General features: G+C 37.6%; 1 protein-coding gene across 2 annotated transcripts in view; it reads left to right on the top strand.

The window, feature by feature from the left end:
- The window catches only part of BUB1B (BUB1 mitotic checkpoint serine/threonine kinase B), a 51,139-nt gene extending 27,684 nt beyond the window's left edge, over window positions 1-23,455 (top strand). For both annotated transcript variants that reach the window (XM_045450052.1, XM_045450053.1), the window contains 15 exons: window positions 1,339-1,568; window positions 3,397-3,509; window positions 4,035-4,150; window positions 4,735-4,784; window positions 6,874-6,934; window positions 7,074-7,179; window positions 11,365-11,639; window positions 12,836-12,969; window positions 13,271-13,411; window positions 13,897-13,997; window positions 16,838-16,987; window positions 18,541-18,683; window positions 20,427-20,598; window positions 21,395-21,501; window positions 22,901-23,455. In XM_045450052.1, coding sequence (XP_045306008.1) covers window positions 1,339-1,568; window positions 3,397-3,509; window positions 4,035-4,150; window positions 4,735-4,784; window positions 6,874-6,934; window positions 7,074-7,179; window positions 11,365-11,639; window positions 12,836-12,969; window positions 13,271-13,411; window positions 13,897-13,997; window positions 16,838-16,987; window positions 18,541-18,683; window positions 20,427-20,598; window positions 21,395-21,501; window positions 22,901-23,132 — 2,131 coding nt within the window. In that variant the 3' untranslated portion in view covers window positions 23,133-23,455. The remainder of the gene's footprint in view (window positions 1-1,338; window positions 1,569-3,396; window positions 3,510-4,034; window positions 4,151-4,734; window positions 4,785-6,873; window positions 6,935-7,073; window positions 7,180-11,364; window positions 11,640-12,835; window positions 12,970-13,270; window positions 13,412-13,896; window positions 13,998-16,837; window positions 16,988-18,540; window positions 18,684-20,426; window positions 20,599-21,394; window positions 21,502-22,900) is intronic.
- The last annotated feature ends 1,735 nt before the right edge of the window (window positions 23,456-25,190 follow it).

Genomic DNA, 25,190 nt, shown 5'->3' with positions numbered 1-25,190 from the left:
TTAATTTCATTTTCAGATTGTTCATTGTATAAAATACAATTGATTTTTATATATTAATTTTATATCCTGCTTCTTGGGTGAACTCATTATTAGCTCTAATAATTTTTATGATAGATTCTTAGGATTTTCTATATGTAAGATCGTGTTATCTGCAAGTAGAGACCATTTTACTTCTTATCCCATTTGGATACCTTCTTTCTTTCTTTCTTTCTTTCTTTCTTTCTTTCTTTCTCTCTGCTTTCTTTCTTTTTTTTTTTTTTTTTTTCACCTAATTGCCCTGGCTAGAACTTCCAGTACAGTTTTGAATAGAAGTGGCAAGAATGGACCTTCTTATCTTGTTCCTGATCTTAAGGGAGAAGCATTCAGTCTTTCATTATTAAGTATGATGTTCGTGTGGGGTTTTTGTAGATGTCCTTTATCAGATTGAACGAGTTGAGGAAGGCTTTTAAGTATGTAGATGCTTGGACCCTAGCATTAAAGGTTCTGATTTAGTGGATCTGGTGTAGGGACCAGATATCTTTAGTTGTAAAAAGGCATATAAGGAAATAAAAGGTATATAAGTGATTCTGATCCATAGCCAGAATTGAGAACGTCTGCCCCATTTTGTGTGAAGTACTTTATGCTTCATTCTTTTCAAACCTATATTAGTACTTTCATTTTCTCCCCCTCAGCTGAGAACCTTGAACTTCACATTATTAATTCCCTAAATGCTGTATTCTTAAGTAACTGTTTTTGGTGTGAAACAGTAGAAAATGGGCTGTAATGTAGAGGTTAACTTTCTTTCATTTGGGTTTTTTTTTAAGTTTATTTTATTTTAAGTTTTGGTTTTTTTTTTAAGTTATTTTGTGAGAGAGAGAGTGCATCCCTGCTAGCAGCAAGGGGCAGAGAGAGAGAGGGGGAGAGAGAATCCCAAGCAGACTCTGCACTCACAGTGCACAGAGCCAGATGCGGGGCTCAACCCCATGAACCATGAGATCATGACCTGAACTGAAATCAAGAGTTAGACGCTCAACTGACTGAGCCACCCAGACATCCCTCATTCACTGGGTTTGATTAAGATATGATATTCACATTTATTTTCACCTATAAGGTATATAACCTATTTGATTACCCTTATGGTTAATTTCCTGCCTCATCATAACATTGTAGTACTCAGAACATAATTGTTGATGACCTGTGTGAATTATTTTTTAGCCTTTTTCCTCAATCTTCTTTGTTTTTATTTTTTGAAATCAATTATACATAGTGCCATTGACATCGTTTCTATGTTCTGTCAAGACATAAAAGAAATAATTCATTTGATCTATATGGTGAATAATAATTATTTTGCTTCCTTAGGACACCATGTAAAATTGAACCCAGTATAAACCACATTCTAAGCACAAGAAAACCTGGAAAGGAAGAAGGAGATCTTCTGCAAAGAGTTCAAAGCCATCAGCAAGAGTCTCAGGAGAAGAAAGAGAAGATGATGTATTGTAAGGAGAAGATTTATGCAGGAGTAGGGGAGTTCTCCTTTGAAGAGATCCGGGCTGAAGTTTTCCGGAAGAAATTAAAAGAGCGAAGGGAAGGTATGTGTATTAATCTAGTTCACAGAAGAGTTTCTTCTTAACTGCCCATTATTTTCTCAAGCATTCCCTCTATTCGAGTGAAGCAGCTCTGATCATGGTAACCAGAAGCCTTTTTTTTTTTTTTTTTTTTTTGCTAAGTCCAGTGGCCCTTTCTCAGTCTTGATCTTTATTTATTGACCTTTTGCCTTCATTTGACACGGCTGATGAACTACTTCTTTATGAAATGCTTCTCTTGGCTTTTTCCTTGGTGTGTATTCCCTCTCAGTTTCCTTTACTGCTATTCTTCTCATCAGAGACCTCTTCTTGAGGCCCAGGATAGAGTCTTGAAATATTCCAGTTATCCTTTCTTTCTACAGGTATCACTAAGTAATGTATTAAATACTGTTTATAAGCCATGGGCTCTCAAATTTATATCTCCATCCCTGACATTTCACCTGAACTCCAGACTCATATTTAGTTGCTTGTATCCATTGGCTATTCTAATAGACATTTTAATCTCAACATAGCCAGAACAGAATTATTGATTTCTGCCACAAACTACACCCCAGCATGTGTACACACAGTATGTGTGTACACATACCATAGGCATCCCCATTTCAGTAAAAGGCAACACCATGCACCCGGATGGTTGAGGCCAAAAAAAACCAGAAGTCATCTCTGATCCCTCTTTCTGTACCATTCCCCGACATCTAATGGGTAAGCCTATCAACTTTACCACCAAAATATTCCCACATCTTTTCTTTATCACCATTCTCATTATTTTTTTATTTTTATTTTTTTTACCATTCTCATTATTAATCCAAACCACCATCTTTTGGGTAGACTACTGCAACTAGACTTTCTGCGCTCATTCTGGCCTTACCATAGTCCATTTTGCTCACAGCAGATGAGCATTTTATAATATTAAAATGATCTTCCCTGCTTACTGTTTTTTTTTTTTTTTCTAATGTTTATTTATTTTTGAGAGAGAGAAAGAGCACAAGCCGGGGAGGAGCAGAGAGAGGGGGAGACACAAAATCCAAAGCAGGCTCTAGGCTCTGAGCTGTCCGCACAGAGCCGTACGTGGAGCTTGAACTCGTGAACTGCGAGATCAGGACCTGAGCCAAAGTCTGATGCTTAACCGACTGAGCCACCCAGGTGTCCCTTTCCCTGCTTACCGGTCTTAAGTAGCTCCTGACCTACATCCCCCTACTCAGTCACACATTCTTACATCACCTATTTCATTTTATTTTTAACACTGATTTTCTTGTTAATTTGTGTGTGTGTGTGTGTGTGTGTGTGTGTGTGTCCCCTCAGGTTGGATGTTAGTGTCACATGACCAAGGACTTTGTATTATGCACCACTGAAATATAAATGCTCAGAGTTGTGCTTGGCACATCACAAATATTCTGGTTTTTATTGACTAAGTAAATGAATGAACAGAGACCTAGACCACAATTAGAGGACTTTGTTCCATCTATATTATTCTTTTTTTTTTTTTTTTTAAATTTTTTTTTTTTTTTTTCAACCTTTATTTATTTTTGGGACAGAGAGAGACAGAACATGAACGGGGGAGGGGCAGAGAGAGAGGGAGACACAGAATCGGAAGCAGGCTCCAGGCTCTGAGCCATCAGCCCAGAGCCTGACGCGGGGCTCGAACTCACGGACCGCGAGATCGTGACCTGGCTGAAGTCGGACGCTTAACCGACTGCGCCACCCAGGCGCCCCCCATCTATATTATTCTTATCTGTAATATTAGTATGTTTGTTGAGGCCATGAGCTCCGAAGACAGTTTTTGACAATAAATTGCTATGAGGAATAATGCATCAGCCAACCTTACCCTTTCTAGCTGAGCTACTGACCAGTGCAGAGAAGAGAGCAGAAATGCAGAAACAGATTGAAGAGATGGAAAAGAAGCTAAAAGAAATTCAAACTACTCAGCAAGAAAGAACGGGTGATCAGGTCATTTCTCTCTTTTTTTTTAATATAAAAAACTATGCTTATTGAAACAAATTTAAACAATATAAAAGCATAGAAGGTAAAAGTCCTCCCAAATCCATTCAGTTTCTGGTAGTTTCATAGCTATTAGTAGCAATTAAGTCCATCAGGAAAGTAATATAACAGATGAAGACTGCAAATGGAAATTGTGTCACTAGAAGTGACAATTTATTGACTTCTTAGTTACACTCTAAACTATTATTTTGTAGTTTCTGACCTTTAGGTTTTTGTTCTAGTCATGTTCCCCTGAATGGGGTTACCCAAAGAAATTTAGTAAATCTTGGCACTGCCCAGTTGAGTAAAACAGAACCAGTTTATACTAGGAACGTAAATTATTGGAAAGAAGTTTTATAGTACAGATATTGTATATGGTTAGTGGATATCTAGGGGAAGAGTATGGTAAACCTAATTTCGGAGCTAACGCTTGAAAATAGGTAGAATTTTGTAGGTAGGAGAGACACATTGATTTTGTGTGTTTAATGCAAATAGCAAGAAGAGAAGATGCCTACGAAGGAAACAGCTGAACTGCAAATTGCATCAGAGTCTCAGGAAATACCAGGAATGGCTCTATCCAATTCTGTTTGTCCAGTAAACTCTTGCGCCAGGTAGGACCGCATTGGCGGATGGGATAATGCTTATAGGAGGCCATTTAGAACCAATCTTTGACTCTAGTGACTTGAAGTCTTTTATACTATCAAGACGTAACTTTTGCAAGTCTTCGTCACAACATAAGCTCTGATGTTGATGAAGGAAGACAGGGTACAGACTTTTTTCCATTAAAAAAATAGTATGTTTCTTAAACAATCAAATATAATTTTTAAAAGATAAAACCACCCATTTCTACCACCAAGAGATTACTGCTATTAACATAAGTATATCCTTCTGTGTTCTGTTTTTGTTTTGTTTGATGAAAATGAGAGTTTACTATTTTGTAATCGACTTACACTGTTAATGTTATGATATCCATTATCAAATATACTTGTATAACATTTTTAATGACTCTTCAGTCATTATCTTCTTTATCTTCTTAAAGAAGTCTTTATCTTCTTAAAGAATTTGGATAGACAGTACCAGAATATTTCCTTTATCGTAGAGTGAGGATTATATTTGATGAAAACCCCTCTTGGACTTTTAAGATAATTCTTTCTGTGGGTACTTAGCACATGTTTTAAAACAAGTTTCTTTCCAGGGAGACTTCACTTGCAGAAAACATTTGGGAAGAGCAACCTCATTCTAAAGGTGAGTTGTATTTGATAATCTCATGAAAAACTTGGTGATAACAAACACATTATGTAATATGTAGTATATATTTTTCTTAATTATGGTAAAGGGAATTGTAAGAAAACAGAGGGAACCATGGAATTCAGTTATAAGCATATGATTTAGGATAGGATAGACATTTAAGAGAGTGTTTTTTGTTTTTGTAAGATTCCTCAATGCTTTGAAATGTTTAAATGTAAATTTAAATTTATATTAACTAGCAAATAATCTTCCACCTTAGCTAGTGTATACTGAGCTATCAGTAGGATCCAGCAGCCAAGAAAGTAGTTTTTTGGAAGAAAGGAAAAAAAAGTGTAAAACTAAAGCTATTTTATATTCACTTTTGTTCTCTTTTCATTTAAAAATACTTTAAAAGTTGTAAAAGATAAATATCCACCTATAAGTAGTTTAAAAAAAAAAAGAATCAGATTGAACCCCTAATTTTAACCACCAGTTTGTAGGAAATACAAAACCTGGAGGAACATGTTAAACAACTTAAGGGGATGTAACTGACGAAATATCCAGCATTGTGGAGCAAACATTGTAGGTGAACAAAAAATTACTAAAACAACCAACAAACCCTATAGAATCGAAGTGTTTTAAGAGGCATTTAAGGGGCGCCTGGGTGGCTCGGTTCCTTGAGCATCCAACTCGATTTCAGCTCAGGTCATGATCTCAAAGTTGATGAGTTCGAGCCCTGCCTTGGGTTCCACACTGACACTGCAGAGCCTGCTTGCTTGGGATTCTCTCTCTCTCCCTTTGCCCCTCTCCCCACTCATGAGTACTCTCCCTCTCTCTCTAAAATAAAATAAAAAATTTTAAAACAGGCATTTCAACCATAGTATATAAATCTCACTTTGCATTCCCAGTCCCAACTTTCTAAACAATATTGGTAAAATGTGAATCTTCTGACTGGATATATGACACTCAGAAATTTAATCCTATAGGTATGTTTTGAGATTATTCCCTTTTGAAAGATCCTCTCTCTTTTAGAAATATATATTGAGGGGCACCTGGGTGGCGCAGTCGGTTAAGCGTCCGACTTCAGCCAGGTCACGATCTCACGGTCCGTGAGTTCGAGCCCCGCATCAGGCTCTGGGCTGATGGCTCAGAGCCTGGAGCCTGTTTCCAATTCTGTGTCTCCCTCTCTCTCTGCCCCTCCCCCGTTCATGCTCTGTCTCTCTCTGTCCCAAAAATAAATAAACGTTGAAAAAAAAAAAAATTAAAAAAAAAAAAAAAGAAATATATATTGAAATATTTACAGATGAAATGATGTGATATCTTGGATTTGCTTTAAAATAATACAGAGCAGGGGCGCCTGGGTGGCTCAGTCGGTTAAGTGTCCGACTTCAGCTCAGGTCATGATCTCACAGTTCGTGGGTTCAAGCCCCACATCGGGCTATCTGCTGTCAGCGCAAATCCCACTTCGGATCCTCTGTCTCCCTTGCTCTCTGCCCACCCCCCCACCCCCCCCACCCCCCCCACCCCCGCCAACACTCATACTCTGTCTCTCAAAAATAAACATTAAGAAAATTTTAAAAAATAAATAAATTAGCCCTAGTGTTTAAAAAAATAATAATAATAAATAAAATAAAATAATCCAGAGCAGGGGCACCTGGGTGACTCGGTCGGCTGAGCAGCCGGCTTCGACTCAGGTCATGATCTCACGGTCCATGGGTTCAAGCTCCACGTTGGGCTCTGTGCTGACATCTTGTAGCCTGGAGCTGCTTCAGATTCTCTTTGTCTCCCTCTCTCTCTCTGCCCCTCCCCTGCTTATGCTTGTTCTCTCTCTCTTTCTCTCTCTCTCTCAAAAATGAACAAAAATTAAAAAAAAAATAATCCAGAGTGAGGTTGGGTTTAGGAGGTAGTGGTAGTGGATAAAGATGAAACACAATCAGCCATGTTTAGATAATTGTTTTTAAATGATCTCTACTTTTATATGTTTGAAATTGTTCATTATAAAAGATTACCTTTCTGCTTCCAAATAGCACGACATATTAATTGACCAGTTGTCTTGAAGAATAGGTGTTTACTCTTAGGAGTATAAATCTATTCTCTTTCTCTTTAGGTCCCAGTCTACCTTTCTCCATTTTTGATGAGTTTCTTCTTTCAGAAAAAAAAAATAACAGGTTTGAAGCTTTTTGTTTGACACTTAAAAGTCTTCTGTTATTATAAATGAGAATGAATTAGGGGGTTATTCTTACCTATTTTAACAGAAAAATTAATTGTTAAATGGGGTAAATTAAATTGTTAAATGTCTTTTTCTAGTCCTCCTGCAGATCCCCCACGGGTTTTAGCCCAACGAAGACCCCTTGCAATTCTCAAAACTTCAGAAAGCATCAACTCGAATGAAGATGTGCCTCCAGATGTTTGTGTAAGGAACAATATTCCTAAGTTAATATAAACAGACTAGTGAATTGTTTCATTCAATTCTCACAAAGTTAGGGTTAAAATTAAAATCACTGGCTTAAAATTTAAGCATATGAACAGACACTTAACATCATGAGTCATTGGAGAATGCAAATCAAAACCACAGTGAGATACTGTATCATATGCTGTGATCTATAGCAATGAAGGCTATAATCAAAGACAGAAAATAATAAGTGTTGGTGAAGATGTGGAGGAATGAGAACCCTCATACAATGCTGGTAGGAATATAAAATGGTACAGCCACTTTGGAAAACAGCTTGGCAGTTCCTCAAAATGTTAAACAGTTACCGTATGTATGACCCAGCAATTCTCTCCTAGGTATATATCCAAGAGAATTAAAAACATACTTACATTAAAAAAACTTGTACATGAATGTTCATAGCAACATTATTTATAGTGGCCAAAAAGTACAAACAGTGCAGTGTCCATCAACTAATGCATAAACAAAAGGTACATCCATACAATGGAGTACTATTCAACCATAAAAAGAAATGCCATACGGATAAATCTTATGATATAGATGAACCTTGAAAACACTTTGCTGGGTCACCTGGGATGGCTCAGTTGGTTAAGCGTCTGACTCTTGACTTCATGGTTTGTGGGTCATGATCTCACAGTTCATAGGAATAAGCCCCAAGTTGGGCTGACAGTGTGCAATCTGCTTGGGATTCTCTGTCTCTCCTTCCCTCTCTGCCCCTTCCCTGCTCACATCTGTGCCTGCACACACACTCTCTCTCTCAAAATAAATAAACTTAAAAAAAAAAAAAAAGGGAAAGAAAGCACTTTGCTCAGTGAATGAAGTCAAACACAAAAACCACATATTGTATGATTCCATTTGTATGAAATGTCCAGAATGGGCAAATCCATAAAGACAGAAAATAGGTTAGGGATTTCCAGAGAGTTAGAAAGAGGGGGCTGGAGAGTGACTGCCAGTGGGTACGGGGCTTCTTTTGGGGGTGCTGAAAATGTTCTGGAGTTAGATAGTGGTGATGGTTGCACAGCCTTGTGAACATATTAAATACCATGGAATACATACTTTAAAGGGTATGAATTTTTTGGTATGTAAATTATATCTCAGTTTTTTCAAGTGGGGAGAAAAATCACTGTCTTTGAAAAGCCTTTAGCATTTTTTTAAACCAACATAGCAAAGGATCTTTGTTCTTTTTATATAAGATGCTTTTTGTGACATTTGAAGTTATGTAGACCATTTTTCTTTAGTAATGTTTTATTTTAAGTACTATGGACTAGTGACATGATAATCCTTAGGGTACAAAGACCCTGCTTAGAATTCAAGTCAAAGAACCTTTGTCATTGACATTTTCATTAAAGTTCTAGGGAAGCAAATCATCCCTCTCTTCAAATCAGCATCTGGAAACTTGTCTTGAGGTTGAAGAGAACTGATTGTTTTCTCTGAAGACTTTTAAGGGGAGATGTGATCAGTAGCTCTGATTTAAAGCAATTGTTCTCTATATCCTAAAGAATGAATCCCTCAGGGTAAACATGTTTTTCTTTTTTAAACATGTTTTTCTTTTTATTTACTTACTTATTGAGGTATATTTTATATCCAATAAACTGCGCAAATATTAATTATACCGCTAGATGAATTTTTACATGTGTGAATATCCATGCAGTCTCTACCTGGATTAAGATACAGAACATGTCCAGCAACCCAGAAAAGCCTAGGCAGTTGCTTATGGCTAAAGGTGGTGAGACCCCTTTCCATCTGTACTGAATTGGAGTTTCCGGGGATAAAGCTCAAGCAGGGATTTTTGTTTATTTTAAATACTTTCCCAAACAGTTCTGTTAGTCCGCTGACTGCAATGAAAAGAAAATGATGTAGGAGATCGATGCATCACGTACTGTGTCCTGGAAACACACCAGACAACACAGTGAATAGGTCGGCTGGATTTGGAGACCGTGGTTCTAGGTTCAGGTGCTCAGGGATGGACTGAATTATTAAAGGAGTCAATTTTAGTATTTTTTTGTCTTAAGCCTTTTCCTTGAATTTTGTTAATAGGTGCCTACCAACGGGAGGTGGGTGGGCTAAAGGGGAGATGGGCATTAAGGAGGGCGCTTTTGGGGATGAGCACTGGGTGTCGTATGTAAAAGATGAATCATTGGGTTCTACTGCTGAAAACAAGACTAGACTACACTGTATGTTCACTAACTTGAATTTAAATTAAAAAAAAAAAAAAAAAGATGCCTACCAGAATTTCTCCCCTAAGAAAACACTTCTATTTAAAATGTCTAAACTAATAGGGCATATAAGTAGTATTTGCATAAAATATATTCCTAGACCATAGACCTCTATCTTGCTTTGATGTTAAAATTTTTTAGCTACATTTATTGTTTCGTCTAGATGTACCTCTCACCTCTGTTTACTAACATTGAGTCAGAAATTCAAAGTATATGTCAAATTCATAACGATCTAGAAAATTAATATCTAGTATTCATAGTTAAATGAAATAGGCACTCGTATATACTGCAGGTAAATGTTATATAAAGTGATACAGTGTCCCTGAAGGCAGCTTGGCAATATTTGTAAAGAATCTTACTACTTACAGCCTTTTTGACCTGATAATTCTACTTTTAGGAATTATTCCCCAGAAAACTAAGATATTCCTAAAGATTTAAATGTACAGGGATATTTAAAGTAGTTTTTTTATAATAGTAAAAAATGGGAATAACCTAAAAAAGTTAGTTAACTTCTGATAGACCCACAGCGTGACTCTCATGTTTTTAAAGACTTTTTAATAGCACAGAAAATAGGCTAAAAGTATAATGAGAAAGAATAGTACATACTAGCATAGATGCTATAATTTCACTTGCTATGGAACCCCTTTTTAATTTATTTAAGTAGGTTCCATGCCCAACGTGGGGTTCAAACTCATGACCCTGAGACCAGGAGTTTCATGCTCCATGAACTGAGCCAGCCAGGTGCCCCTAAAACCCCTTATTTATTTATTTATTTATTTATTTATTTTTGTTTGTTTGTTTGTTTGTTTGTTTGTTTTATATAATTTATTGTCAAGTTAGCTAACATACAGTGTATACAGTGTGCTTTTGGCTTTGGGAATAGAGTCCCGTTAAACATCACTTACATATAACACCTGGTGCTCATCCCAACAAGTGCCCTCCTCGATCCCCATCACCCATTTCCCTGCCCCCCCACACCCCTGTCCCCATCAGCCCTCAGTTTGTTCTCTGTATTTGAGAGTCTCTTATGTAAAACTCCTTTTTTAAATGTATAGAATATGCTTATGCACATAACCTACCAGATGTATATGGTAACAACAGTTGCATCTGGGGAGTAGTAATTGGAGTGGAGGTGTGGGGGTCAAGTGAGGGAGGGTGACCTTTTCACTATACATCCTTTTAAACTAGTTGATTTTTTAAACCATATACATGTATTACTTTTATTCATAAAGTTTATTTATTTTGAGAGCGAGCAAGTGGGGGAGGGGCAGAGGGAGAGAGAGAGAGAGAATCCCAAGTAGGCTCTGCACTGACAGCGCAAAGCCTGACTCGGGGCTTGACCCCACGAACTGTGAGATCGTGACCTGAACCCAAACCAAGAGTCGGAGGCTTAACTGACTGAGTCATCCAGGTGCCACTACATGTATTACTTTTAAAGGCAAAGGAATATTTTAAATATTTTCCATTTTTTATACCTTATGCTTTGTTTTCCATATTTTCTACTATGACCGTGAATTATCCTGAGGAAATAAATTAAAATTCAACATTTGGCATAGAAGACTTAAAAGGTAGGAGGATAGTGGATTATCAGAACATTTTCTAGGCCAAAGTCAGGAGAAAAGTATTATTCCTCTAGTTCTTAGGTGAAATTGGTTGGGGAAAAACATTGTCCAATATTTTTGCTTTGTGTGGAGAATCCTCAGTGTATTTTTTTGGTAATATGTAGTTTGCTGTTTTCATGATACAAAACCTTTTTCCTCAGATGTTATGATATGGTTTTTAAAGTCGTCTTTCCTAGAGATTGTGATATGCTACTTCTGTACCCTATGTTGAAAATCACTTATCTAATGTGTGTCTCACTAAGTAAAAACGATGAGTGCTCCATATGCTGATTGAAATATTTCAGCTAAACTTTATGTGGTTCTTATTTCAGGATGAATTTACAGGAATTGAGCCCTTGAGTGAGGATGCTATTATCACGGGTTTCAGGAATGTAACTATATGCCCTAACCCAGAAGACACTTGCGACTTTGCCAGAGCAGCTCGATTTGTGTCTACTCCTTTTCATGAGATAATGTCCTTGAAAGATCTCCCTTCTGATCCTGAGAGACTGCTGCAGGAGGAGGATCTAGATGTGAAGATCTCTGAGGACCAGCAGACCGCTTGTGGCATCATCTATAATCCAAGTCTCAGCATCAAGAAGCTCAGGTGATTGTAGGTTGCACAAACCAGATTGTTTGAGTGATCTTTTATTCTGTGTGTGTTTATCAGTGATAGTGATCATTTATCAAACTCTTACTACCTGCCAGGTACTGTGCTGAGTGCTTGCTTTACACCACAGTAGGACTCCCCATGAGAAAGTGTCCATGGGATTTAATAACTGATTTGAATATGAGGGTCAGAAGAAGTAAATTGTGATGGTTATGAGACTGAGAGGCCCGGGAGGATTACGGTTCTTTGAGGGAACTTGGCAAAGTGTACCTGTTGGGGAGAGATTTTGTTTTGCCTTTAAAATTGAGTTTTAAATAATGGTAGAATATGGTACACCTGGGTGGCTCAGTCGGTTAAGCAGCCGTCTTTGGCTCAGGTCATGATCTCTCCTGTTTCACGAGTTCAAGCCCCATGCCAGGCTCTGTGCTGACAGCTCAGAGCCTGGAGCCTGCTTCAGATTGTGTGTCTCCCTCTCTCTCTGCCCCTCCCCCACTCATGCTCTGTCTCTCTCTCAAAAAAATTAATAAACATTTAAAAATTAAAAAAAAATAGTAGTGGAATAGCTGGATACACTGATTTCAGATAAGCAAGTAGAAATGTACTTTTTTAAAGTATCTTTTAATGGAGAGGTGTCAATGAATAAAGAATGGTATTGAGGGAATGGCATAAAGAGCCGTGGGCTAACTATATTTAAAAGTTGGCAAATGTAAACAAATTTTAGTTTTAGGAATATTCTTTAATTTGCCAATTTATGCTTTTAAAACTGCATTTTCAGATTTTTTTTCCTAACAAACTTTTTATCACATTTGCTAGCATTAGCATGGGTGATTTGGGCTTCACTTTCTCTTTCTTGACCTTTTCTTATTGAAGAGTAAAAAGTCCACAGACAGGATAACCAAGAAGAAAGTTGGTATCTTAGTCAATGTTTCCCAGTAGTTTAGAATAGATGTAGAGTAGGCATTTAGTATGGATTAGGTGAATAAAGCATAAATTTAGAAAATCTAATGCTGAGTGTTGCTTGTCAGCCAAGGTAGATAAAGTCACCTAGATTCTGATGATGAATCTGTATCTGTTTCAGGAAAATAATGGACTTTGAAAATTAAATTGAATTAAAATGAATATTAAATAAAATAACAAAGATGAGTTAATATATATTATCCCTGTGAGGACTGACTCATTTGTGGTTCTTTCAGCCCAATTATCGAAGACAGCCGAGAAGCAACACACTCCTCTGGGTACTCTGGCTCTTCTGCCTCAGTTACAAGTTCCTCCTCCATCAAATGTCTTCAAATTCCTGAGAAACTGGAGCTTACTAATGAGACTGCAGGTAGCTTCATATGTACCACTAGTAAACAAACATACATCTGCATTCATGTCTAGTGAATACTTATTTATCTCAGCAAACTGATCTTTATGTTTTGTTCTCTAGAAAAGTTACCATAGATTATGAAACTTCTAGAATGAATCAGTACCACCTGAACAGCATAAAGACCTGAAATATGAGTGCTGTTAGGTTAGCAGTGTTGACTGTGCAATCTTGGTTATGGGTCCTCCCCACCCCCCGCCTCTGTTTATAATACACATTGAGGTTTTGGGGTGATCCCTTTGTCAACTTTTTTTTCTCCCAGACAACCCTACTCAGTCACCCTGGTGTCCACGGTATCGCAGACAACTACTAAAATCTCTATCAGAGCTGAGGGCCTCAGCAGAATTTTTTGTAGAAGATAGACCAATGCCCAGGTTGGAAATAGGAAAGGAAATTGAATTAGGTAAGTATCATTGGTAAGTGGGTTTTTTTGTATGACAGTATACAAGTAAGTGATTATTTGTACTTGAGCTTGATGTTTGAGCTCAATAAATATTTTTGGATTATAAGAAACAGCATTATAGGGGCTCCTGGCCTGCTCAGTCAGTAGAGCATGTGACTCTTGATCTCAGGTAATGCGTTCAAGCCCCACATTGGGGGTAGAGTTTACTTAATTAAAAAAAATTACTCATCCTTTAAAAAAACAAACAGCATTGTAGCAAAATGAAACAGCATTATAGAGTTGACACACTGATAAGTTCATGTCCCAGTAACAATAGAGATTCTGTCTTCCCCTCTTTCAACTTTTAACAAATGATTTTGAAAAGTATTCTCGATGCTGCTAACTGGCAAATACAAAGTGCCTTTAGCCCTTAAACCAGGAAGTAAAAGTTAAGGAGCTATATACATTCACAACGATTTTTAAATGGAATCATACCTTCTCAACAGGTCATGAGGATTATTGCATTAAACAAGAATACCTAATATGTGAAGATTATAAATTATTCTGGGTGACACCAAGAAACTCTGCAGAGTTAACCATAATAAAGGTGGGACTGGTTCTTTGTCATTTCAATTATCTTGTAAAAAAAAAAAAAACAAAACAAAACATGGGGCGCCTGGGTGGCGCAGTCGGTTAAGCGTCCGACTTCAGCCAGGTCACGATCTCGCGGTCCGTGAGTTCGAGCCCCGCGTCAGGCTCTGGGCTGATGGCTCAGAGCCTGGAGCCTGTTTCCGATTCTGTGTCTCCCTCTCTCTCTGCCCCTCCCCCGTTCATGCTCTGTCTCTCTCTGTCCCAAAAATAAATAAACGTTGAAAAAAAAAAATTAAAAAAACAAAAAAAACAATGTGGGTTGAGGCAGTGATTGTGGCCCCATGGTACCATCAAATCCTTTGAATTGTCTATCAGCTTCCTGATAGAAAAGTCAGTGAGACACCAAGAAATCACTCACCATTATATGTCAGGATGAGATATCAAAAATGAGAGGCTATTGTGTAAATCTCTTAATATGTCTAAACATACTAAGTATTCTATCAATGTTATCTTTTTTAGGAAATATCCTGAAATTTTCTGGCCTGCTCCAATCTGGATAAGTTACATTCTGTGCTTGACACACACACACACACACACACACACACACACACACACACTCACTCACACTCACACAATATTACCTTGACATTTCCATTCACCATTATCCTAGGGATTCATGTTACCTCTTTCTTACATTGGATGCCCAGTAATACTGGCTCCCATTTTTCTTTCTTTCTTGGTTTAAGGCCTCATATTTTAGTAGCTTCCTGAGAAAGGATGCATATGATATACATTTTTTTGAAATCTTTCATGTCAGAAAATTCTTTACTCCACATCTTTACTTGATTGGTAGTTTGACTGGATATTACAATTCTAGGTTCAAGACTTTTTTTCCTTAGAATTTTGAAGATAGGCTTTATTATCTTTTGGCTTGGGGCCTTGCTTTCTAAAGTCTTTTGCCATTCTTTTTTTTTTTTTTTTTTTTTTTTTAACATTTATTTATTTTTGGGACAGAGAGAGACAGAGCATGAACGGGGGAGGGGCAGAGAGAGAGGGAGGCACAGAATCGGAAGCAGGCTCCAGGCTCTGAGCCATCAGTCCAGAGCCCGACGCGGGGCTCGAACTCACGGACCGTGAGATCGTGACCTGAGCTGAAGTCGGAGGCTCAACCGACTGAGCCACCCAGGCGCCCCAAGTCTTTTGCCATTCTTTGTGTGAGACTGTTTTTCCCTCTCTGGGAATCCTTGTAGGATCTTATGTTTGTCCCCAGTGTCCTGAAATTCCACAAGTATATTATGTTTTGTTAAAAACCTATTATCTGGGGCGCCTGGGTGGCGCAGTCGGTTAAGCGTCTGACTTCAGCCAGGTCACGATCTCGCGGTCCGTGAGTTCGAGCCCCGCGTCGGGCTCTGGGCTGATGGCTCAGAGCCTGGAGCCTGTTTCCGATTCTGTGTCTCTCTCTCTCTCTGCCCCTCCCCCGTTCATGCTCTGTCTCTCTCTGTCCCAAAAATAAATAAACGTTGAAAAAAAAAATTTTTTTATAAAAAAAAAAAACTATTATCTCCCGTACACTAGACACTGGATGGCCATTTTAATCCCGAAACTCCTTCAGTTTTGAGGAATTTTTCTTCAAAGAATAAATTATTTCTTCTTCTAAGTCTTCTCTGTTCTCTCATTCTAGAATTCTTTTTATTAGAACATGGAGTCTCTTAGAGATCCTTTAAAAATCTTATCTTTTTTCTCTTTTTCTCTGTCTTTTTTTTTTTTCTTTCTGGAATGTTTTGTCAACTTTATTTTCAGAACTTTTATTGGATTTTTCATTTCTTTTGTCATGCATTTGATTTTTAAGAGCTCTTTTTTATTCTCGAGTTTTTCTTCTTTGTAACATTCTTCATTTCAAAGGTGGAACATTCCTTTTCTCTTTGAGTATATTTAGATGCTTTAAATTTTTTTTCTCCCTGCATCATCTTTTGTCTGTTTTGAATTCAGTCTTTCATATTAGAAGCTTTCTTCAAGACTTTGACTTTCTATTCATATATAAGCATGGGACTCTAAAAGCTAATTTAAAGCTCTTTGATATAGAACCTTGACACTGTTGGGCCTCACTGTAAGAAGAGTTTCACATGGCCATTCAATAAATGCCTCAATCCTTGAGGTCTTTTCTTTTAAGCTGATCAGACCCTTCAGAGAAAACTTCTAATATCCTGCCTTGATCATATAATCCTGGCTGCTAGCTTCCTGAAAACTTAGTGGGAAAATTAGTCTGGAGAGTGGAGGGGTGGAAAGGTGCATCTTAACATTTGATATAAAAACTTTTTCCTCTTCCCCCCAACTCTTAACAATGCCTGGTGTCCTCTAGTCCAGAGCCCTTCTGTTTTATACTCTTTAGGGGTTAACTTTTGGTCTTCTAGAATGGAGGAGAGGCAGTTAGTCTGGGCTACAGGAGTTACTCCTGTACTTCTAACTTCCACATTAAGTTACTCCTAACTTCCACGTTAATGGAGTTCATCCACTCCTGTATTGGCTCCACCTCCACCCTTACTTCTGTAGGTAATTGGTGCCATCAGTTTTATACTGTGGGGAGATGGTCTTGTAGCATAAATTTGGTTGCGCTCAGCTTTCTCCACTGCTAGAATCAGCTTTCCTTGGGTCTGCTAAGTGGATTGCCTCGTACTGTTCTCCTTCCAGCTTCCAGAATTTGTTGCTGCTGTGTTTTCTTATTATAGATTTATGACTTTTAAAACATTCTTTTATTGTTATTTCTGTTGTAGTATCATAAGGGCTGGAGGGAATGTTTTCAATCTGCCAACCATAACCATAGATTCTGATAGCTCTTATTTTTAAAATTTCTTACAGGTGTCCTCTCAACCTGTCCCATGGGACTTTTATATCAACCTCAAGTTAAAGGAACGTTTGAATGAGGAGTATGATCATTTGTGCAGCTGTTACCAATACCAAGATGGTTGTATTGTTTGGCACCAATATATAAACTGCTTCACTCTTCAGGTTTGAATAATATATAAACATATTTGTGTTCCATTTAGCAAATGAATTTAGTGCAAGATTCCTGTTAATCTTCTAGAAATAGATCAGTTAAATTATAAATTAAAGAATGCCAGCTCCCTCGGTTAAGCTTTGGACTCTTTAATTTCAGCTCAGGTCATGGGCCCACAGTCCTGAGATTGAGCCCTGTGTCAGGCTCATGCTGGCTGTGAAGCCTGCTTAGGATTCTCTCCGCCCCCCTCTCTCTCTGCCCCACCCCTGCTTGTGTGTGCTCTGTCTCTCTCTCAGAACAACAACAACAACAAAATTATAAATTAAAAGCATTGATCATTTTCCTTTCCCAAGTTCTCTTGACCAAGAACTTCTTTGGTATTTTTTTAACTTTTTATTATGTCAATTTTCAAACATAGACAAAAATAGCATTGTGCAACGACCTAGTCATCTAACTATGATCATCATCAGCTCATGACCACTCTTATTTTAAATTCCTGGTGTGATAATTCCAATATTCTTTCCATGTCTGGTTTTGATGCTTGCTTTATCTCTTTAAATTGTGTTTTTTGCCTTTTAGTATGTCTTATAATTTTTCTTGATAGCCAGACATGATGTACTGGGTAAAAAGAACTGCTATAAATAGGCCTTTAATAATGTGGTGATAAGGTGTGAGGGGAAGGAAAGCATTGTATAGTTCTATGATTTATGTTCTTTTATAGTGAGCCTTTGCCTCTGGACTGTGTACTTCACAAGTATTTCTCCTCCCTTAGGTGGGACAGGATGGCTAGAGTGGGCTGCAGTTGGATATTTCCCTTCCACAGGTCAAGTAGGCTCTGAGAATACTCTAGCAGGTTAGGCTCTGGTCAACTAGTTTCTCCTGAGACAGAGCTTTTTAAGAACAGAGTGCTCTGGCCTGTTTCAAAATGGTTCCTTTTCCACTCCCCCTCTAGAAGCACAGAGAATTTTTCTCCAATGTTTAGTGTGAGAACCGGATCTAGTTCCTAGACATATAAAACTCACAGAAGTGTGAGGGACCTTCCCCACCCCCTCCCATGCTTATAGATCCTAGAAGAGTTGGTTTTTCAGTCTGTTAAGCTTTTTACTTGTTAGGACAGAGTGGCAACTTCCAAACTCCTTACATAAGGAATGGTCTATTTCTGCTACTCTTGTTTTGTCTATGCTATCCCCCACTAGATTATTTTTAGAACCCAAATACAATATATCATTCTATTCTTTGGAATGTTCTTAAGAAGGTTTTGTTGCATATTTTGATGGTAATATGAATTTTCTAAAATGGTTGGAATGAAACTACCATTTATAGAGCACCTATTATGGGCCCGGCTAATCCTTGATGTTCTTCATCCATTATTTCATCAAACCCTTACAGCCTCACAGGAGAGCAATGTTGTTAACACTGGGACAAAGACCCAACTACAAAGGAGCCCAAATTCTAGTAGAGAACGACAAGGAAGAGTACAAAGCAGCAGGTAGCAAGGTATTAAGTTTAAGTACAGTCATCCCAACTTAAGAAGTATGTGAATTTTCTGTCCTTTTGTTTCCAGGATCTTCTTCAACACAGTGAACTTATTACCCATGAAATAATAGTGTTGGTTATTTATAACCTTTTGACAATAGTGGAGAAACTACACAGAGCAGAAATAGTCCATGGTGACTTGAGTCCAAGGAGTCTGATTCTTAGAAACAGGTTGGTCCTTTTCATTCCCTTATAATTCTGTCAACTTTCTCTTAAATATGGATAGTTTCTGGGGCGCCTGCGTGGCTCAGTTGATTAAGTGGCCAACTTTGGCTAGAGTCATGATCTCATGATTTGTGAGTTCCAGCCCTGAATCAGGCTCTCTGCTGTCAGTGCAGAGCCCACTTCAAATCCTCCGTCCCCCTCTCTCTCTGCCCCTCCCTAGCCCCACCCCCACGTACATCCGCGCATTTTCTCTGTCTCTCATAAATAAATGTTTAAAAAAAATATATGGCTAGTTTCCAATTCCTTTTGCCTTTTGATAAATGCCATACGGAGGAACACAGTATGTTAAGAGAGTTATTTGCTATCTAAAAGTCAATAATCATTTGGAATACTTTAAAAGAATTCAAAGAAAAAATACATTGAGGAAACATATTAATTCATAAAAAAGAATTAACCTCTCAGTATTGTGATGGTTACTGTCTAGAAGAGATATAAAATATGAATATTTGGAGGAACGTGAAGTAGATTGTATAGTCTTTCTTTGAGTGGGGCCAGTGCAGATCTAGTGAAGATTTTAGCAAAACTGAGGCACTTCTTGGTTTCAAAACCAAAGCTTAATTAAGTCAAGCCAGACTGAGGTAATTGTCAAGAGAAGTGGGTAAAACCAGAGTGCAAATGCAAACTATGCCAAGAAAAAGGGCTTGGTGTTCAAATTAAAACCAAGTTTAGACATCACGTTCAAGGGGTGAGCACAGAGCAAGAAATATATAGTTTTATGATGGCCAAAAAATGTTGTATCTTGAACCAAGGAAAATTGGGAGCGAATGTAAATTTTAAAGTAAAATCTATCATTCTGTGATGGGATTAGTCAAAGCCTATATTTAAGAATATAGCACCTATCACTGATAGTAATCAGGGATTTGAAGGAACTGAGAAAAGCAGAGACAAAAGGAACACATGAAAATAATTCATTCTTCTCTGTCACATGTATAGTTCTTCTGTTTATTCGGAGAGTAGCTTTATTGCATGGAATAGCTAACAAGGAAAACATAATTGATAGTGAACTTAGTGTTTAAAATTGTCTTTTTTTATTTCTTTTTTGTTTTGTTTTGTTTTTAAAGTAAATAACAGTTGGAATTACAGATAAGAGTAAGAGAGAATATGGTGTTCGTTTAATAAAAACAGGATAGTTTACAGTAGAGGTGGCATTTTACAAAAAAAAAAAAAAAACTGCCTTATATTGTTGTTTCAGTTAAATTCTGAGAAGGAGGAATCTGAATAACACTTGGAAAACCTAATCTATATAATGAACAAGAAGGCCTATGACATCTATAAAAGCTTATTTCTTCCATCATAATTCTCATCAGTGTAAAACATTGCTCTTGTATGTATTACTGTGACTGTGTCTAGTAAGACAGAGGATTGCACTCTACTTTCAGTATTTATGTTATGTAATAAACATAGTATGATAAATGTTCTGTGGTGGGTATACATTATGGTTTAGATGTACTTTTGTCACTGGACTAATCTCAACATTCCCCACTTAAGGTGGACACATCGGCTGCTCTTACAGGTGCATTTTCAGAGCTAACCACTGGAGGGAGCTGTTGGCATAGCTAAGAGTCACCTGCAGTACCTATTTTTTTTCTTTTCCTTTTTTTTTTTTTTTTTTTTTTTTTTTTAAGACCGGCTCTGCAGCTTCTTTCATGGCCTATTTTTATTATCTCTTTCTCTTAAATCTGGGCTTAGAATCCACGATCCTTATGATTGTAATAAGAACAATCAAGCTTTGAAGATAGTGGACTTTTCCTACAGTGTCGACCTTAGGGCGCAGCTAGATGTTTTTGTCCTCAGCGGCTTTCGGACTGTACAAATCCTGGAAGGACAAAAGATCCTGGCTAACTGCTCTTCTCCCTACCAGGTAAGTGTAAAAGAAGCCTGAGCAAATATGGAAAGGGTTTCTTAATCTCTTTCTTATCTACATAAGCCATGAAAGCTAGTGTTTACTGATATTGTCTCGACTGGAATAGATGACCTAGTTTTCAAATAGCACCAAGTCAAGGAAAATGTACCATTTTTCTATCACAACATTGAAGACTGTACACATACACGTGCAGACACATGACGAACTCAGTAACCTAAATGGCAGGGCCATTTCTATAGCTTATCTGTTGTGTGGTCTTTTATTAGACATTTTCTGTAATCTTTGTGAAATAAGGAGAACAGTCTGCTCTGTGTATGTCAAAATTGTTGTGAGGATTAAATGGAATAGTGTGTATAAAAAGAGTATTATAAGTGTAAAGTGTTTTATATGCTAGCATTGTGTACAAAAATTCCTCTGACTTGTCTCTGAACATTTGGCATTCGCTGATTGAATATGTAGCATGAACTTGAACTATCATGCGAACCACGTTTAGATCACAGCTAGAGGCCATGCAAATTCAGTAGGTCTACAAATTTGAATTGGACAGTCAGATATTTTTGTTCTTCAGGACAATTTTGTTCTCATCTTTTATTCTTAAGGCTAAATCCTAGAGTTAGCTCTGTTGATCACTTCTTTGGGGGAGCTTCTCCCTTTATGGTAAGGGTAGGGAACAGTCTACTAAAATGTATGTCATAAGATAAACATTATAATAACTTTCAACTTTCTACATAAATAAGTTGCCATGATCGTAGCAGAAAATTATTTTAGCTGATGGTGCTTTTTGTGATTTCAGGTAGATCTGTTTGGTATAGCAGATTTAGCACATTTACTATTGTTCAAGGAACACCTACAGGTCTTCTGGGATGGGTCCCTCTGGAAACTTAGCCAAAATATTTCTGAGTAAGTATTGGTGATTTCAGGGTCTTTGCCTGTCCACATAATTTTCTCTTGCTCTTGGATGCCCTCTGCTTGGGCAGCCTTAGTTTTCTTATTCCAAATGCCATAGTTGCATTAATTTCAACTGGTTTCCATTAGAATATCAGTGGAGGATCTAGTGCAGGACAAAGGAATTGCTAATTAAAAATAAGAATCAAACTCTTCAGACTTCAGGACATCATTCTGTACCTAGATGTATCATAGAGACTGTGACTATGATAAGGAAGCCTCTCAATCTAAAAGTGTTAATAGAAACATTTCATGAGAATAATTTTCTAACCAATTGATGTTAGTCTTATACTCCTTTTCAGTAGCTATTGTTATCAAAGTTAATAAGCATTTCTTGAAGAGAATTAAATTTCTAAATTCTATAGTAATTTTAGGCTATTTATTTAATGAATGGTCAGAACCAAAGCAGAGAACTGAATCTCCTTAGAGAAGTAAATGCTCCCTTAATAAGAGCTGCTTGGTCTTAGAACCTTAGTATTCCCTTAAGCCTACTCATAAAACTTATTAAATATCCCATGTTCCACTTTAGCTTATCATAGCTAATAACTTCCCAGAATAAGCTTCCCAATCTATCACTTATTGGTATGTTCTTTGGCTTAAAAAAAAAAAAGACAATGTTGAGAATTTAACACCCCTTCTCCATTCTCCCTGCTCCCAACAAATTGAATTATGTACTTTTTTCTTATTTAATTCAGAAATTGGCCAGTCTTACTTGTGTCTTAAATGTGCTTTAAAAACAGGCTTTAAATATAATGTAAGACCTGTAGGATAAATTCAGGTATCTCTAGTTGGTTATGGTCCTAGGTGGGTCTAATACAAACAGGTAGCATCAGCTGGGGTTTCCTAATAACCCTGCCTTACCCAATAATAGAAGCTTCTCTGATTTAAAAAAGTTACAAACATCATAGACTTAGGCAGTAGTTACTTCAGTCAAGCTTAGTATTCTCAGAAGATTGTGAAGATAATAAAACACTGGGCTGGAGGAGAGGGAGAACTGCTGTCTCTGTAAGACCTACCTAGACTTTAGGAAAGTTAGAGAAGAGAAGCAAAATTCATATTTCTTCTATTGTAGAACAGTGCTGCATCTTAGTGCACAGAGGAAATTTATAGATTCAGATCAGAGACTTTCTCTTTACATGCATTGTATTATGGCTTTCCCCACCAGAGTAGTCTTTTTTTTTTTTTTTTTTTTTTAAGTTCCACCTTGTGCTTTGACAGGACTACTTGAATGTGCTCTAATCCTAGAGTTGTAGCTATTACCTTAAATTATTTAGTGCATAAATGTACCACTGATTTAAATCCAGAGTTCTTTTATGTGCCTAATCTTGATGGAAATGGTTTTATATATTTTTAGGCTAAAAGATGGTGAATTGTGGAATAAATTCTTTGTGCGGATTCTGAATGCCAGTGATGAGTCCACAGTGTCTGTTCTGAGGGAACTTGCAGCAGCAATGAATGGGGTGTTTGACACCGCATTCCAAAATCACCTGAACAAAGCTTTATGGAAGGTAGGGAAGTTAATCAGTCCTGGGGCTTTGCTCTTTCAGCAAGATAGGCAGTCAAGTCTCTCACAGATTCCTGCCTAAAACCAATGGTTGTATTATGGAACACTGGGCCTGGGTATGCTATAATTTAATTTAGAACACATTTAGGTACACTACCAACACATTTCTACTTTTTAGTAGAGGTATATTTCTAGGTAACTCGCATTTTTTACAAGGCCACTATTCTTGGCCTTGTCTAACTAACAAAGAACTGTTTTATTCTTAATGGGCTCCATAGGAATGGGTACCTTATTGTCATTTAACACATCTGTCTACTTTTCGCTGTACATTTTTCTTGTGTAATTTGTGACATGTACCCTAATGGTCGCTATGTATTTTTAAGTAATAAAATAGTATTTGTTGAATTTGTGCTTCTAACATCTCATCTACTTTTTGGCAACTAAGATAATAAATGGCTTGATTTTGCAGACAGGAGCTGTTTTACCATGGAAATTTATATATATCCTAGACATGGAACTGCTATGATAAAATCATAATAAAACAGAATAGCCAACCATTCCTTCGGGTGCTCCTCACCTTCCACTAAGTAGCCTAGGTTTAAAAGTAGATAAAATTATTTCTGTAAGGCCAAATTTCTTAAATTTCAAGTAGCAAAATTGTTCGTTTTGATTCTATTTTAATGTTTTCATTTTTTATCCACAAGACCCTTTTGTATGTTTTATATAATCCAGTGGTGCTGCAGCTCTTGGGTCTCTTGATTAGGATTATGGCTGTTAGAAAGGAAGAGAGAAGGTTTTGAACAGGGTGTAGCAGCCTTTTAGAAATGGAATAATCATTCTGTGACATGCAGAATGACTTGGGGCTCAATGAAAGAATGGAAGCAAGTTTTGTTGTTTGGAAGATTTGAAGAGATAGAAGGGCAGAATGAAAAGATAACTTTGAAGCATGTACTAATTGGGGAGAGAGTAGCTCTAGATGAAGTATTGGACCCCCAAACAGAAGCACGAATTAATACCTGGCCTTGGGCATAGGGAGGAAAATTGGAAGAATGGGGCAATGAAAATGATCTGCTTCATTTCTGAATATCAAAATTCTCAAATGTGCCTCCCTCCATGATGGTGCCTGATTATTTCTCTCTGTGTGTTTGTGTGTGTGTGTGTGTGTGTGTGTGTGTGTGTGTGTGTTTTGACTCTAGTTGTCACTGTTACTGCTCTAAGATTGCTGGAAAGCAGAAAATTCTAAGTATATCTCAAGTAAAAATATTTAAGCGTATATAGTTAAAGCGCTGAAATATGACTTGAATCTGAAAGATAATCAACTTAGAAATTTTTGCTCTTAACCAAAATACAACTTTTCAAACATTTTATGGTCGCTTTTTGTACAACTGATGATGTAAAATTATGTATCTTTATCTTTTGTGTAATTGGACCCTTCTAACGCCTCTGCTCTCCTCATTTCTCAATCTACCCCTTTGACACATTAAAATCATTAGTCTGAGGCTGGACAGTAAATTTAGATTCTTTCTTACCATAGGCATAGCTACCATCTAGTGAATTCCTTAAGAACTTTAACAGAAAGCCTGAAAAACCACTGGTCTGTAGATAAAGCTTTGTCTTTGAAATTCCACTCTGAGAAGAAAGAGGAGAATCTGAGGAAGTTCCATTGTTAGAGAACCTGCAACTGTTCTGCCAGCTCTCCCTCCTTTCCCCAGCCCCTCCAACCCCAACCCTTCGTTGTAGAAGGAAGAAGACAGTTAGGACCTGTGATGTCCCTTTTTTTTTTTTTTTAACGTTTATTTATTTTTGAGACAGAGAGACAGAGCATGAACAGGGGAGGGGCAGAGAGAGAGGGAGACACAGAATCTGAAACAGCCTCCAGGCTCTGAGCTGTCAGCACAGAGCCCGACGTGGGGCTTGAACTCACGGACCATGAGATCATGACCTGAGCCGAAGTCGGACCCTTAACTGACCGAGCCACCCAGGCGCCCCCCTTTTTTTTTTTTAAATGTTTATTTATTTTTGAGAAAGAGAGAGACAGAGCATGAGTGGAGCAGGGGCAGGGAGAGAGGGAGACAAAGAATCTGAAGCAGGCTCCAGGCTCTGAGCTATCAGCACAGAGCCTGACTTGGGGCTTGAACTC

Source organism: Leopardus geoffroyi, chromosome B3, assembly GCF_018350155.1.
Source record: "Leopardus geoffroyi isolate Oge1 chromosome B3, O.geoffroyi_Oge1_pat1.0, whole genome shotgun sequence".
NCBI classification, from domain to species: domain Eukaryota; kingdom Metazoa; phylum Chordata; class Mammalia; order Carnivora; family Felidae; genus Leopardus; species Leopardus geoffroyi.
The sequence above is the reverse complement of the archived record's forward strand: the minus strand, read 5'-3'. Positions and strand labels throughout refer to the sequence as shown.